Source organism: Epinephelus moara, chromosome 23 (assembly GCF_006386435.1).
Source record: "Epinephelus moara isolate mb chromosome 23, YSFRI_EMoa_1.0, whole genome shotgun sequence".
In the NCBI taxonomy this organism is placed as follows: Eukaryota; Metazoa; Chordata; class Actinopteri; order Perciformes; family Serranidae; genus Epinephelus; species Epinephelus moara.
In genome coordinates this window covers 34,209,276-34,221,620 of record NC_065528.1, presented here as the reverse complement: position 1 = coordinate 34,221,620, position 12,345 = coordinate 34,209,276, and the positions used below count along the sequence as shown (strand labels likewise).

General features: G+C 45.1%; 2 protein-coding genes across 3 annotated transcripts in view; one reads left to right on the top strand and one right to left on the bottom strand.

Annotated features, from left to right (window-relative positions):
• Positions 1-11,017, top strand: part of irf5 (interferon regulatory factor 5) — a 12,192-nt gene extending 1,175 nt beyond the window's left edge. The window contains exons 2-8 of the mRNA XM_050036885.1: positions 700-891; positions 2,814-2,839; positions 2,923-2,950; positions 8,367-8,753; positions 9,035-9,424; positions 9,507-9,625; positions 10,652-11,017. Of these exons, the coding sequence (XP_049892842.1) occupies positions 700-891; positions 2,814-2,839; positions 2,923-2,950; positions 8,367-8,753; positions 9,035-9,424; positions 9,507-9,625; positions 10,652-10,840 (1,331 nt within the window). The 3' untranslated portion in view covers positions 10,841-11,017. The remainder of the gene's footprint in view (positions 1-699; positions 892-2,813; positions 2,840-2,922; positions 2,951-8,366; positions 8,754-9,034; positions 9,425-9,506; positions 9,626-10,651) is intronic.
• Positions 2,961-8,357, bottom strand: LOC126385020 (zinc finger protein 862-like). Of its 2 annotated transcripts, XM_050036508.1 has the most exons (3): positions 6,030-8,357; positions 5,525-5,754; positions 2,961-5,210 (listed from the first exon to the last, which is right to left on the bottom strand). In XM_050036508.1, the coding sequence occupies exons 1-3, from the start codon at positions 6,714-6,716 to the stop codon at positions 5,201-5,203; spliced, it is 927 nt and encodes a 308-aa protein (XP_049892465.1). In that variant the 5' UTR covers positions 6,717-8,357; the 3' UTR covers positions 2,961-5,200. The 2 variants fall into 2 exon arrangements, with proteins under 2 accessions (XP_049892465.1, XP_049892466.1); XM_050036509.1 differs by lacking the exon at positions 6,030-8,357 and having other exon boundaries at positions 5,525-5,783.
• Positions 11,018-12,345: the final 1,328 nt, after the last annotated feature.

The window sequence follows — 12,345 nt, the reverse complement described above, 5'->3', positions numbered from 1 at the left end:
CATCATCAGACACCTGAACACAACACACCATCATCAGACACCTGAACACAACACACCATCCTCAGACACCTGAACACAACACGCCGTCATCAGACACCTGAACACAACACGCCATCATCATACACCTGAACACAACACGTCATCATCAGACACCTGAACACAACACACCATCATCAGACACCTGAACACAACACGCCGCCTGACAGTCTTTTTGTTCAGACGAGTTTCTCCAGTGTAAAACATGACCTGCTGATGTCACTTCCTCTTTCAGTGGTCACTGCTTCTGCTTCAGTGTTTCCTGTTAGTGACATCACAGCAGCGTCCGACTCCACACTGTAAAAAGTTTTAACAAACTCTTCTTCACTTGTTTGATCATCTTCACTTCTTCTTCTTCTCTTCTTCCTCTCTGAGTCACATGACATCATCTCTGAACAGCAGCTGTTAGCTCAGCTTAGCATAAACAAACTACAGGTGCATGTAAACCCTTCTCTGTGTCTTATAGGCAGTTTGTAGTGTAAGGCGGTGAATGTTAACCCTTCTCTGTGTCTTACAGGCAGTTTGTAGTGTAAAAGGTGTATGTAAACCCTTCTCTGTGTCTTACAGGCAGTTTGTAGTGTAAGGCGGTGAATGTAAACCCTTCTCTGTGTCTTACAGACAGTTTGTAATGTAAAAGGTGTGTGTAAACCCTTCCATGTGTCTTACAGGCGTGGGCTCTGGAGACAGGTAAATATCAGGAAGGCGTGGACGAACCCGACCCTGCCAAGTGGAAAGCAAACCTTCGCTGCGCTCTAAACAAAAGTCGAGAGTTTCAGCTAAAGTACGACGGCACCAAAGAAACTCCGGTGCAGCCGTACAAAATCTACGAGGTGTGTGAGCAGAGCGGGAACATAGGTGAGCACGCTCACTCTGAGGTTATGATGTCATCATGTTGTCATCATAGAATAAAGAACCAGATGAAACCTGAGTCTAGGTGTGTCAGGTGTCTGATGTCATTTATCTTATGGCATGTCGCACCTTTACAGTTGTCCTCTGCTGTCTGTATCGTGCACGGTGGCGTTTGGTCCCGATGCGCGCGCACACACACACACAGACGTGCTCACACACACACACACACACAGACACGTGCGCACACACACTTTTTCGTGACCAAACCTGACCCAAGTCCGAGACAATTATAACCGAGCCCGACCCAAACCCGACAGACTTTCTGATTTTTAAGTCCGAACCCGACCCGAGCCCAACGCAGTTTGTTACCTGACAGTTATTGTTATGGACAGTGTGTAAATGACCATTAAAACACTGCTGTTACTCACAGTCAAAAACGGCGCTCGCACAGCAGCGTAGCACGGCACTGTACACAGGGATGGGCAGTATTTCTATTACTTGTATGTAAAATTCGTATTTAAATTACATTTGAGTATTTTGTAATTTGTATTTGAAATGGCCGATAAAAAGCAAATGTAATTTGTAACAAAATACTTTTGAGTTTCTCCACGAATCAAAAAACAAAAATAACAGGCTACATATTCTTATAATATTGGATGTAACAATATTTTTTACTTTTTTTTTGTTTTGTTTTTTTTATCTATGTTTTTTTGGGCCATTCAATGTGCCCTTCAGTGACCTAGTGGTCTGTTTCACTGGACTGTGCATAACATAGGAAACTGTATGTTGTTGTGGTTGATGCTTGGGATGAGTATGCTACAAATGAATTGCCTCACGTGGGATCAATGAAGTTGTCTGAATCTAAATCTGAATCAATAAATAATATTTTAGGGTAGCCTACATGTCCCTAGCTTTTTTTTCTCTTCTTCATTTGAAAAAAGTTGAACTCATGGCTGCAAAGGCTCCAAGTAAGACAGCAAACAAGTGAACTAGCTACAGTAGCTGCCGTTGGTGGACAGTTCACAGCACAGCTAGACTAGACTTGCAGGCATGCTGCTCACGTGGATGGACCCACACTACCAGTAGACTACCTTGCTGCTCACGTCTTCCAAGTTCAACAGATTGTCTGTCAAGGTAAATATTTTATCTGAGTGTGACAGATGTCAACTGGCTTGATGTATGATTTATGTCTGGGTCTGGCTACATAGCCTATTGTATAAATACATGGTGATGATAGTTATAATATCAAGCTAGCGATGCTTATGTTAACTGTGTTATTAACTGTGTATATCCTATAGCCCAAACCTGAATACTCTGCTACACCAAATTATGAGAAAACAAGCACAAATTTGCAATTGCTGCGACCAAATTTGCTACTGTCACACCATTAATAGATGAATCATGGTTGTTCTTTCTGGCATAGTTACTTGTGGTCTCTAATTGCAGCATGTCAATTTTGAGCATTCTTGGTCAAGGACTTTTTGAGTTATTCACAAAAACATTTGAATCGGTTAGTATAGCGCTACCTATGGACGAATCGTGGGCATTCTTCCTTGTATAGTTACTCATGGTCTCTAGTTGCAGTATGCAAATGTTGAGCATTTTTGGTCAAGGACTTTTTGAGTTATTCACGAAAAGCTTTGTGAATAGACCTATAGAGCTGCGGGTTGCTGCTAAAAAGAAAAAAGTATTTTCTGTATTTGAAAATACAAAATACATGTATTTTATTTTGATACATTTTCTGACACCAGTAATTGGAGCGGAGCCTGTGTTGCATTCAAGCGTTGTCATTTAAATAATAACACCACCACCACCACCCCCCCCCCCCCCCCAAGGCTGTAAACCATGGGGAAATACTGATGATGATGACGATGATGATATGTATTTACTAAAGGTTTCTATCTTTAATGTTTTGCTTCCTGTTTCAGACGCTGGCGATGATGATGATGAAGAGGTGAGGAACAAATGTGTCACAGGTACAAACACACTTCACTCGTCGATCAGCTGACTGACAACAACAATCTGTTCTTTTCTCAGATGCCGAACCTGATGGACCTCAGCATCAGTAAGTCTTCATCGTCTCCATGGAAACACCATAGCATCCAAAAAATTCTGATCATCAGAGACGAGACGCACACACACACACACATACACGATAGTCTGAAGGATCTAGAACCCATGGTGGTCTGAAAGGATCTAGAACCCATGGTGGTCTGAAAAGAACTAGAACCCATTGTAGTTTGAAGTATCTAGAATCCATGGTGGTCTGAAAGATCTAAAACCCATTGTAGTCTGAAGGCTCTAGATCCCATTGTAGTGTGAAGGATCTAGTACCCATTGTAGTCTGAAGGGTCTAGAACCCATGGTGATCTGAAGGATCCAGAACCCATTGTAGTCTGAAGGGACTAGAACCCATGGTGGTCTGAAGGATCTAGAACCCATTGTGGTCTGAAGGATCTAGAACCCATGGTGGGCTGAAGGATCTAGAACCCCTGGTGGTCTGAATGATCAAGAACCCATGGCAGTCTGAAGGATTTAGAACCTATTAAAGGCTGAAGGATCTAGAACCCATTGAAGTCTGAAGGATCTAGAAGCAATGGTAATCTGAAGGAACTAGAATCCAGAAGGGTCAAGGATCTAGAACCCATGGTAGTCTTAGGGCTTTAGAGCCCATGGTAATCTGTAAATTCCAGAACCCATTGTAGTCTGAACGATCTAGAGGCCATGGTAGTTTGAAGGATCTAGAACCTATGGTAGTCTGAAGGATCTAGAACCCATGGTAGTCTGAAAGATCTAGAACCCATTGCAGTCTGAAAGATCGAGAACCCATTGTGGTGTGAAGGCTTTAGAACCTATTGTAGTCTGAAGTACCTAGAGGCCATCGTAGTCTGAAGGATCTGGAACCCATGGTGGTCCTGAGGATGTAGTCGCCATGGTGGTCTGAAGGATCTAGAACCCATGGTAGTCTGAGGGATCTAGAACCCAGGGTGGTCTGAAGGGTATAGAACCCATGGTGGTCTGAAGGATCTAGACCCCTGGTTGTCTGAAGGATCTCCAACCCATGGTAGTCTGAAGGATCTAGAATGCATTGCAGTCTGAAGGATCTACAACCCATGGTAGTCTGAAGGATATCATGGCTATGGTGGTCTGAAAGGATCTAGACGCCATGGTAGTCTGAAGGATCTAGAATCCGTTGTAGTCTGAAGGATTTAGAGGCCACTTTAATCTGAAGGGTCCAGAACCCATGGTGGTCTGAAGGATCTAGAACCCATGGTGGTCTGAAGGATCTAGAACCCATGGTAATCTAAAGGACCTAGAACCAGGGTGTAAAATTAACTTTTTACCTCACCTGCCATTGGCTAGTGACCTCCAAAAATTTACCGGCCAAAAATATTTTTCACCGACCAAATAAAAAAATCATGCCTTATTTGATTTAAAATAATTACCATAAGTTTTTATTATGAAAATCCAACTTAAGCATCACTTAAAGAATACAGTTATGTACAGACACAATTAGATTATTGCTATTTTATTAGGTTATATTTCATTTCAAGGTGACTGCTGCATCATCATGTATTAAAAATATTCAAAAGTGCAACCTTTTACATTGACTGAGTGAGCCAAATGTCTGTCTCACAGCTTTAACAGGAACGTTCCGTTTAACCCGCAGGAAAAGGGAAAAGAATGAAAAAAACATCAACTGAGATTGAGTCTAAATGAAATGAACTCCACAGACCATAGATATTTTTCTAGAATGCTATATGAATACAAGTGCATTTGCATCTGCCTTTTTTTTTTAAAGGTAGGCCTCCTCGACTCTACTGTCCTTGTGGCTCAGGTAATCACCACATCATCAGCCTCAGAGTCAGACATGTCTGAGTCTGTGTCAGCAACCTGCTTAGAACAATCCTTAAAATTAGGCCTCCGACCTCTTATGCAGTCAGTGTGCCACAACTCGACAGCAGCACTGGGATCAAACTCAGAAATGGGTGGAGATGAGAGCTGCATAAGCAGAAGGTCAGACAGTGTGTCTGCCTTTAAGCTTGACCGCCAGTCTGATTTCACCACTTTCATGATGTTAAAGCCCCTCTCGCAGTCGGCGGTTGATGCAGGGATGGTGAGGATGAGGTCTATCAGTTCCAGGACGTTAGGACAGGTGTCCCTATGAAGCCGGTTGACATCCTCCCAGGTCAGGGTTGTCAGCAGCTGTGGCTCAAGGTAAAGTCTGGCTTTGAGCAGGGTCCACTCATCGGGGATGTGTTCAGGAGACGATAGAACAGGGGAGAAGTGGTCAGCGAGCACATCAATTTGTGCATCACCAAAATCTGAAAGATATGAAAAGGGAATGTTTTAGAACTTTGTTACATACTGGCAGTGATGTCTTAATAGACTTAGTTGTTCTGTCCACTGAGCTGAGATGAGGAACCTATCTTCACCTTCCTGACCCCTGGACCTGGCCCTTCCACTTGTCAGGGAAACTCCCTTGAACACTCCGTCCTGGGTGGCTTTCATCATTGGTCCTGCTCTGATGATTCAAAATCCCACTTCACTATACTACACTTTTTCCTTACTACACTACACAAATGTATCTAGTATTTATTTGCACACTGAGCAAAACATTATCATAAAAAAGCCATACCTGGTCTTGTAACTCTCCAATACAGCATGTGTGGAGCTCAGACAACTGTGGGCGTCAGCGATGGAGATGTCCGACTTCTGCAGTCTCTCTGATACTCTGCTGAGATGGCTCAGTGTGTCATGTAGGAACCCACTGAATCTAAGCACAACAGCTTCCTTGGCAGTTGCACTGAAGCTCTTCGCTTTGCACTGCTGCACAGCACTTACACCTTGAACGTCTGGGGATGTGATCTGAAATTGCAGATGTGCAGGCACACACACAAATGGTCAGTCTAATGAGTTCAAATACCATGGCAAAATGTGATTTTGTTTGTTTATCTTTGTTATTTTGTTGCTAATGAAAATATCACACAACTACAACTAAGTAGTTATTCAATACTTTGTGTAAATGTTAATATGCCAGTGTGAGTGAGTGAGTGTGTTTGTGAGAAAGAGAGAGAGAGAGAGAGAGAGAGAGAGTGTGACAGAGAGAGGTTTTCATCAACATTTTGAAATATGAGCCTTACCCCGTTTAAGTGATGCATTATGGCTGGGTAGCCTCTCAGGAAGTGGTCAATGGCACATAGGAGGTGGGCCACCCACCTTGTGCCACCGACTCTTGTGGGCATGATAGGTGCCAATTTCAGTGCTGCAAAGCTGTTCTTGAGGTGAGAGCGATTTAAGGGACTAACATGGTAGAAAGTGTACAGGCCTGTGAGGAGCTCTTCTACTTTTTTGAAAAGGACTATGTTTTTTACCGAATCTTTAAAGCTTAGCTCCAACCTGTGCGCCATACAGTGTACTCCAACTAGATATGGTCTGTCTCTCCTCAGACGCTGGACCACCCCTGTCCTCACTCCAACCATCACTGCAGCTCCATCAGTGGCTACTGCCACAAGCTTAACTTCCCACTGTTGACTGACCTTATCCATGACATCTTTGATGGCCTTTGTTATGTTTTCTGCATCTGCCTTGTCAACTGCATCAATCCCAACAAATTTGGACTCAATTTTTCCCCCCACACTGCTTCTAACATAGACCATCTCCTGCTCCTTTACAGCACTATCTGTTGAGCCATCACTCATTATACTAATAAATTTCGCCCTCCCCAATCTGTCTTCAATTTTTTTTCTTTCCATGTCTGCTATATAATGGAGGAACACTCTTGCCTCTACTTTATTCCTATAGGTTTTCCCTACTGGCAGCTCTTTCATTTCATCCAGCCTAAAAAGATAAGAAGAGAAAAATATTATAATTAGTGTGGACAAAGTGAATGTCACCTGAATATCTAATGCAAATGATGCGGTCTAAAATCACATGTATCACATGGACAGGTCCAGATACCCTAGATCTGGTGCCGGTTACACAAACATTGCTCAAACTGTAGCTCAGGACTGCTACTGTGTGCGACTGAGTGTAACGTTACATATTACTGAACGTTAGCGTTCATAAGGTAACGTAAACAGGAGACAGTAGCCGATGAAAAGCGTCATTGACATTTACGTTACGTTAACTAATATACAACAGTTCCCACAAATTTTACAGTAACTTAAGAGTTAAAACACTTACTCGCAGATCCACTCGAAGTCGGCCATCGGCCTTCCCTTCTTTGCCAATGCGTGTACGGTCCTGAACATGGTGAAAAGTTTTCGTTTTGTTGGGTCTGGTATAGCTGTCACTGACTTGATGACACGGGTTATGCTCACAGGCTGCAAGGTTTTTAAGCTGTCACTGTGGCATTTTGACTTTTCATGGTCCTTAATACTTTCCAATTTCATGTTCGTTGTGCCAACAACGAATGGGTTTTGCTTCTGTTTATCCTTCGTGTATTTGCGGCAAAGGCTGCAGCTCATGTTGTGTTTTTTTGGGTCGTAAGTCAGCCAGGACCGAGGTTGGCCAGCCTCATCAATTTTCCAGTTTTCTTTGAAATGTCGTATAGTGACATTACTCCGTTTTGCTGTCTGTTCCTCTTCTTGATCGTCTCCTACCTCTTTGTTTATCCTTTTTGTTTGTGGTGGCTTCACGCCGGGAATGTGTCGCCACATCTTCCTCAATACGCTTTTCCCGCTGTGCTTCTTCAAACAAAGGGAATGAATAGAACTCTAGTAGCTGACGTCACGCCGTTCCCGTCGTACCAAATCACAACACAAGTACAGCGTGCCGCGAGGGTCAAAATAGCCTGGCAGTCGGCAGAAATGGTCGAAAGTATGAAAACAAAAACTCACATGCAATTCAAAATTTTCCATCGGCCACTGGCGGGCGTGTGTTTTTGTTTTACACGCCAAACTAATTTTTTACCCGCCATTGGCGCTTGGCAGGTGTTAATTTTACGCTCTGCCTAGAACCCATCGTGGCTGAAGGATCTAAAACCCATGGTAGTCTGAAAGTTCCAGAAACCCATTTTAGTCTGAAGGATGTAGAACCCATGGTAGTCTGAAGGATCTAGAGCCTGTACTAGTCTGAAGGCTATAGAACCCATGGTAGTCTGAAGGACCTAGAGGCCATTGTAGTCTGAAGGATCTAGAACTCATTGTAGTGAGAAGGCTCCAGAACCCATTGTACTCTGAAGGATGTAGACGCCATGGTAGTCTGAAGGATCGAGAACCCTTTGTTGTCTGAAGGCTCTAGTAGTCTGACAGATCTAGAACCCATGACAGTCTGAAGGCTCTAGAACCCATTGTAGTCTGAAGGATCTAGAACCCATGGTACTCTGAATGACCTAGAGCCAATGGTAGTTCAGCGGGCAGATGGCAATGTGAGTTGTATTGCAGAAATGGGAGTGTGTGTCGATGTGAAGGAGTAGACACGGCTGATGGAGACGATGTCATGTGATGATGTAATATGATGATGTCATCTCTCTTCAGACCCTAGGACCAGTGACTCCGCCTCCTTCAACTCCTTTCCACCTCATTCAGATGTGGACCACTTCAGTATGTCCTCCAACGGGTCATTTGGACTTCCACATGTGATCCCAGTACCTCTCCTCCCCGACAGAGGCCTCCCCATGAACTCTGACCTCCCCATGACCTCTGACCTCCAGGCTCAGAGTGGGATGGTGGATCAGGGGAGCTTCGTCCATCCTGTAGGACACCCTAATGGACTCCAGGACCTGAGTTCTCTCCCCCCTTCAGCTGCCTCTGGTCCCCCCCAGCCAGCTTCAATGGAGGCCAGCAGCATGGGGGACGTCCAGAACCAGGGGGACCCTCAGAACCACCAACCCTGCAAGTACGACCTGCTGAGCAGCATCCCACGTGAGTATGACCTCCGACCTCTGAGGTTCTGGTTTTACCAGCAAGAAAACAGGAAGTCAATCAGAGCCAGCGGTCCAGTAGACCAAGAGACCAGTAGACCAGGAGTGCAGTTTGTGTTCTGTGGTCTTTCACCGTGTTCTGTCACTGAGCTGCAGTGGAGCGGAAGAACCAATCTGAACTGAACTTTAGACCAACAGTATGAACTTTGTGTCACCATAGTAACACATAAAATAACTTTGTGTCACTGTGGTAACTCATGTAATAATTGTGTGTTGCCATAGTAACAGATCTGGACTTGAAGTTCCAGTACCGGGGCCGGACGATGGGCTCCCTCACCGTCAGTAACCCTCAGGGCTGCCGGTTGTACTACGGACACCTGGAGCCAACCCCGGAGCAGGTGGACCTGTTCGGACCCGTCACCCTGCAGCAGGTCCGGTTCCCGGGGACATCTGAGATCCAGAACCAGAAGCAAAGGTTCTACACTGAGGCCCTGCTGGATGTGATGGACCGCGGCCTGATCCTAGAGATCTGGGAGCAGGACATCTACGCCGTCCGCCTCTGTCAGTGCAAGGTTTTCTGGTCTGGACCGGGCATGCCCGAACAAGGTCCGCCTAACCCCATGGAGAGGGAGAAGAAGATCAAAGTGTTCAGCCTCAACAACTTCCTGCAAGGTGACCAATCCCGAGCAATAAGAGAACTGTCTTGTTTCTGACAGGTGGAGTCAGGTGTTAAACTCCGTCTCTCTGTCCACAGGTCTGATCTCGTTCCAGAAAGGTGAAGCTCAAAACCCTCCACCCTTCGAGGTCTACTTCTGCTTCGGGGAGGACTGGCCCGACAAGAAACCCAAAGAGAAGAAGCTCATCATCGTCCAGGTCAGTGTGATGTCATGTGACGGTCGTCCACTAGAGGGCGCCCAAACTGATCCGCTGTCCAAATTCACTGTGACGTTTATTTTTACCTTCTACTACATTAGAGGTCTGAGATCTGAGGTCTGAGGACTGAGATGTGAGGTCTGAGATCTGGACTATGATCAGGATGTGGGGTTAGGAGGTAACTTAAAGGTGAACTCAGGGATAAATCACTATGTTGACTGACGCTGACCTGCTGTAATCAGATTACAGATACTGTCATGTAAGCGGAGCATTAACAGAGGCGACTGAAGCTCTGTGACAGCGTTCAGACGGACGGTGTGACAGTCAGTCATCAGTGACACATCAGAACCATCAGATCCTTGCTCAGTTCGTAGTTCAGGCCTTAGGACATACCTGCAGGATTTATGACATCACAGCTAGTCTGGAGCCAGTCAGGGTCCAGTATGAAGCTGGCACAGTGTGAGGTCATCAGTTAAACTTTTCGCAGACCCTGGAATTTTAACTGAATCTGGATTCAGGTTACGTCCATGTTCTGAAGGTCCGGCAGGTTCCTGTCCTGGTTCTCATGTCCTGGCTCTCATGACCTGGTTCTTGGGACCTGGTTCTCATGAGCTGTTTCAGTAACCGGCTCATGTTCTCAGAATCTTTTCTTTATTGTGTCCAACCTGCTGGAACCAGAAATGGAGGTCAGAGGATGGTTTCAACTCGTCTCTCAGAGCGGATTCTCTCCCTGAGTGATGTAAGCGTGCAGTGATTGGTCCAACACGTGAACCAAGGCAGCTCCACCAACCATCATTTTTAAAAACTTGTCAACCATGTAAACAACAGACAAACACAAACAACACACAACACACAAACAACTGGTAACGAAAAACAAAGTGGTGACTTTAAGTGTTTGTTTGTTCTCAGGAGAACTGACAGAACCGTTCTGTCCCCAAACTCCTGCTATCCAGTTCTGACCTGGTTCTCTTTGTGATTCTGGTCGTCTGGTTGTAATGTGGTACTTGTGGTCCTGGTATTCCTCAGGTGGTCCCCGTGGTGGCTCGGATCCTGACAGAGATGTTCTCAGGAGAACTCAGCTGGTCCACCGACAGCATCCGTCTGCAGATCTCGAACCCGGATGTGAAGGACCAGACGGTGGAGCAGTTCAAAGAGCTTCAGAGGCTCCTGCAGAGCCAACACATCCAGGGGCCCTGGACCCCTAACGTCCCCTGAAAACCAGGGAGACGGACAGGGGGGATGGACAGTGGAAGGCTGTCCTGCCTCATCCTCATCCTCATCCTCATCATCATCATCATCATCATCATTTAAACCAGCTCACGTCAGAACATTTCGCCCTGTCAGACTGATCTCTGGTCAGAAAACTGACCTGAGCTCAGTTTAACAGGAAGTGAAAAAGGACAACTTCCCTTTTTTCAATTTGACTCATGTCCATGTAAACTGTCCACGATTACACTCTAAAAAATAAAGAACCAAACTGTCCACACCCACACTGTAAAAAATTACTACCACTGATTGAGTGGGCAACTTTGACCTGAATGTCGACTGCATGTTTGGTATTTTGTCGATGTCATGTGACCACCTGGACAACGTTTACCTGGCCGTTATTAATACTTCTTTGATCAAAACAAACAAACCTGTGAAACGATCAGTGACCACAAACTGCTGTAGAACATTTCAGTGACTCTGTTTTCAGGATGTCAATAAACACCACTGCAGTATTCATTCATTCATTCATATGTGTGCTGTCGTCCTTACACCTCTAACAGGAATTACACACCAAGAAGTACACACTGTTACACAGTATTAGACAAAAATACACAAACACTTCAGTCCAGGGTTTCTTTAAGCACACTTCAGGGCCCTATTTCATAAAGCAGGCTCAACAAACTCTGAGCCTGATCCTGATCTCCAGGGGCCTGTTGCACAAAAGTACGATTCAAACATCCAGGATAAATGACTGAGCTGGGTTCAACGAATCCAAAAAAAGAGCGTCCAGGCTTAATGGGTTGCACAAAGACCAAGCCAGGATGAGCAGACACGGATTCATCAAGCCAGGTGAAACCAATCCTGGATCAGTGCGCGCACGCGGCTTCCTCAAATAGACCCCACCATCGATCACAGATTCACCGATTCACCATGGCAACAAGAGCGGCGTACTTTACCCCGTCGGACGCAGAAATCCTCATGGAGGCTTATGAAGAGGTAAAGGATCAAATCAAAAAGAAAGGCAACACCGCCACAGTTATAAAACAACGAGATGAGCTCACTGACTTAGCCTAACTGAATTTCCCTTTGGGATAAATAAAGTTCCTCTTATCTCAGCAGTCAAAAAAAAAAACCCGCAAGCAAGGCACAGGTGGTGGGTCACCATCAGCTGACCTCACCCCAGCAGAGGACATAGCCTTTGCACAAAACAAAGGCAGGCCTGTGTTGGAGGGGATCCCTGGGGAGACAGACACAAACAGGGGCGAAAATCCCATTTCATAGTTGGGGGGGACAATAAACAGTAAAATTTTAGAGGATAATTCCAGGGGGGGACAAGGAAAAAAAGTTGTAGCCTGTCTTTTATACAGCATCTTTTACTGCAGTTTCACGCTTTAATCTTCTCTCTATCTCTCCAACAGGCAGAGTGAATATCTATACTTATGAGAAATGGCTTAACAACTAAACATTTCCTGCAATTAAACTGGTAAACTGGTTTATAAACAGTGTGCTGT

Excerpts from the sequence above, each read along its gene's own strand:
- LOC126385020 (XM_050036508.1), bottom strand. The coding sequence starts at position 6,716 with ATGAAAGAGCTGCCAGTAGGGAAAACCTATAGGAATAAAGTAGAGGCA. Across the intron at positions 5,755-6,029 it reads TAATGCATCACTTAAACGGG|ATCACATCCCCAGACGTTCA; the intron begins GTAAGGCTCATA and ends CTGCAATTTCAG.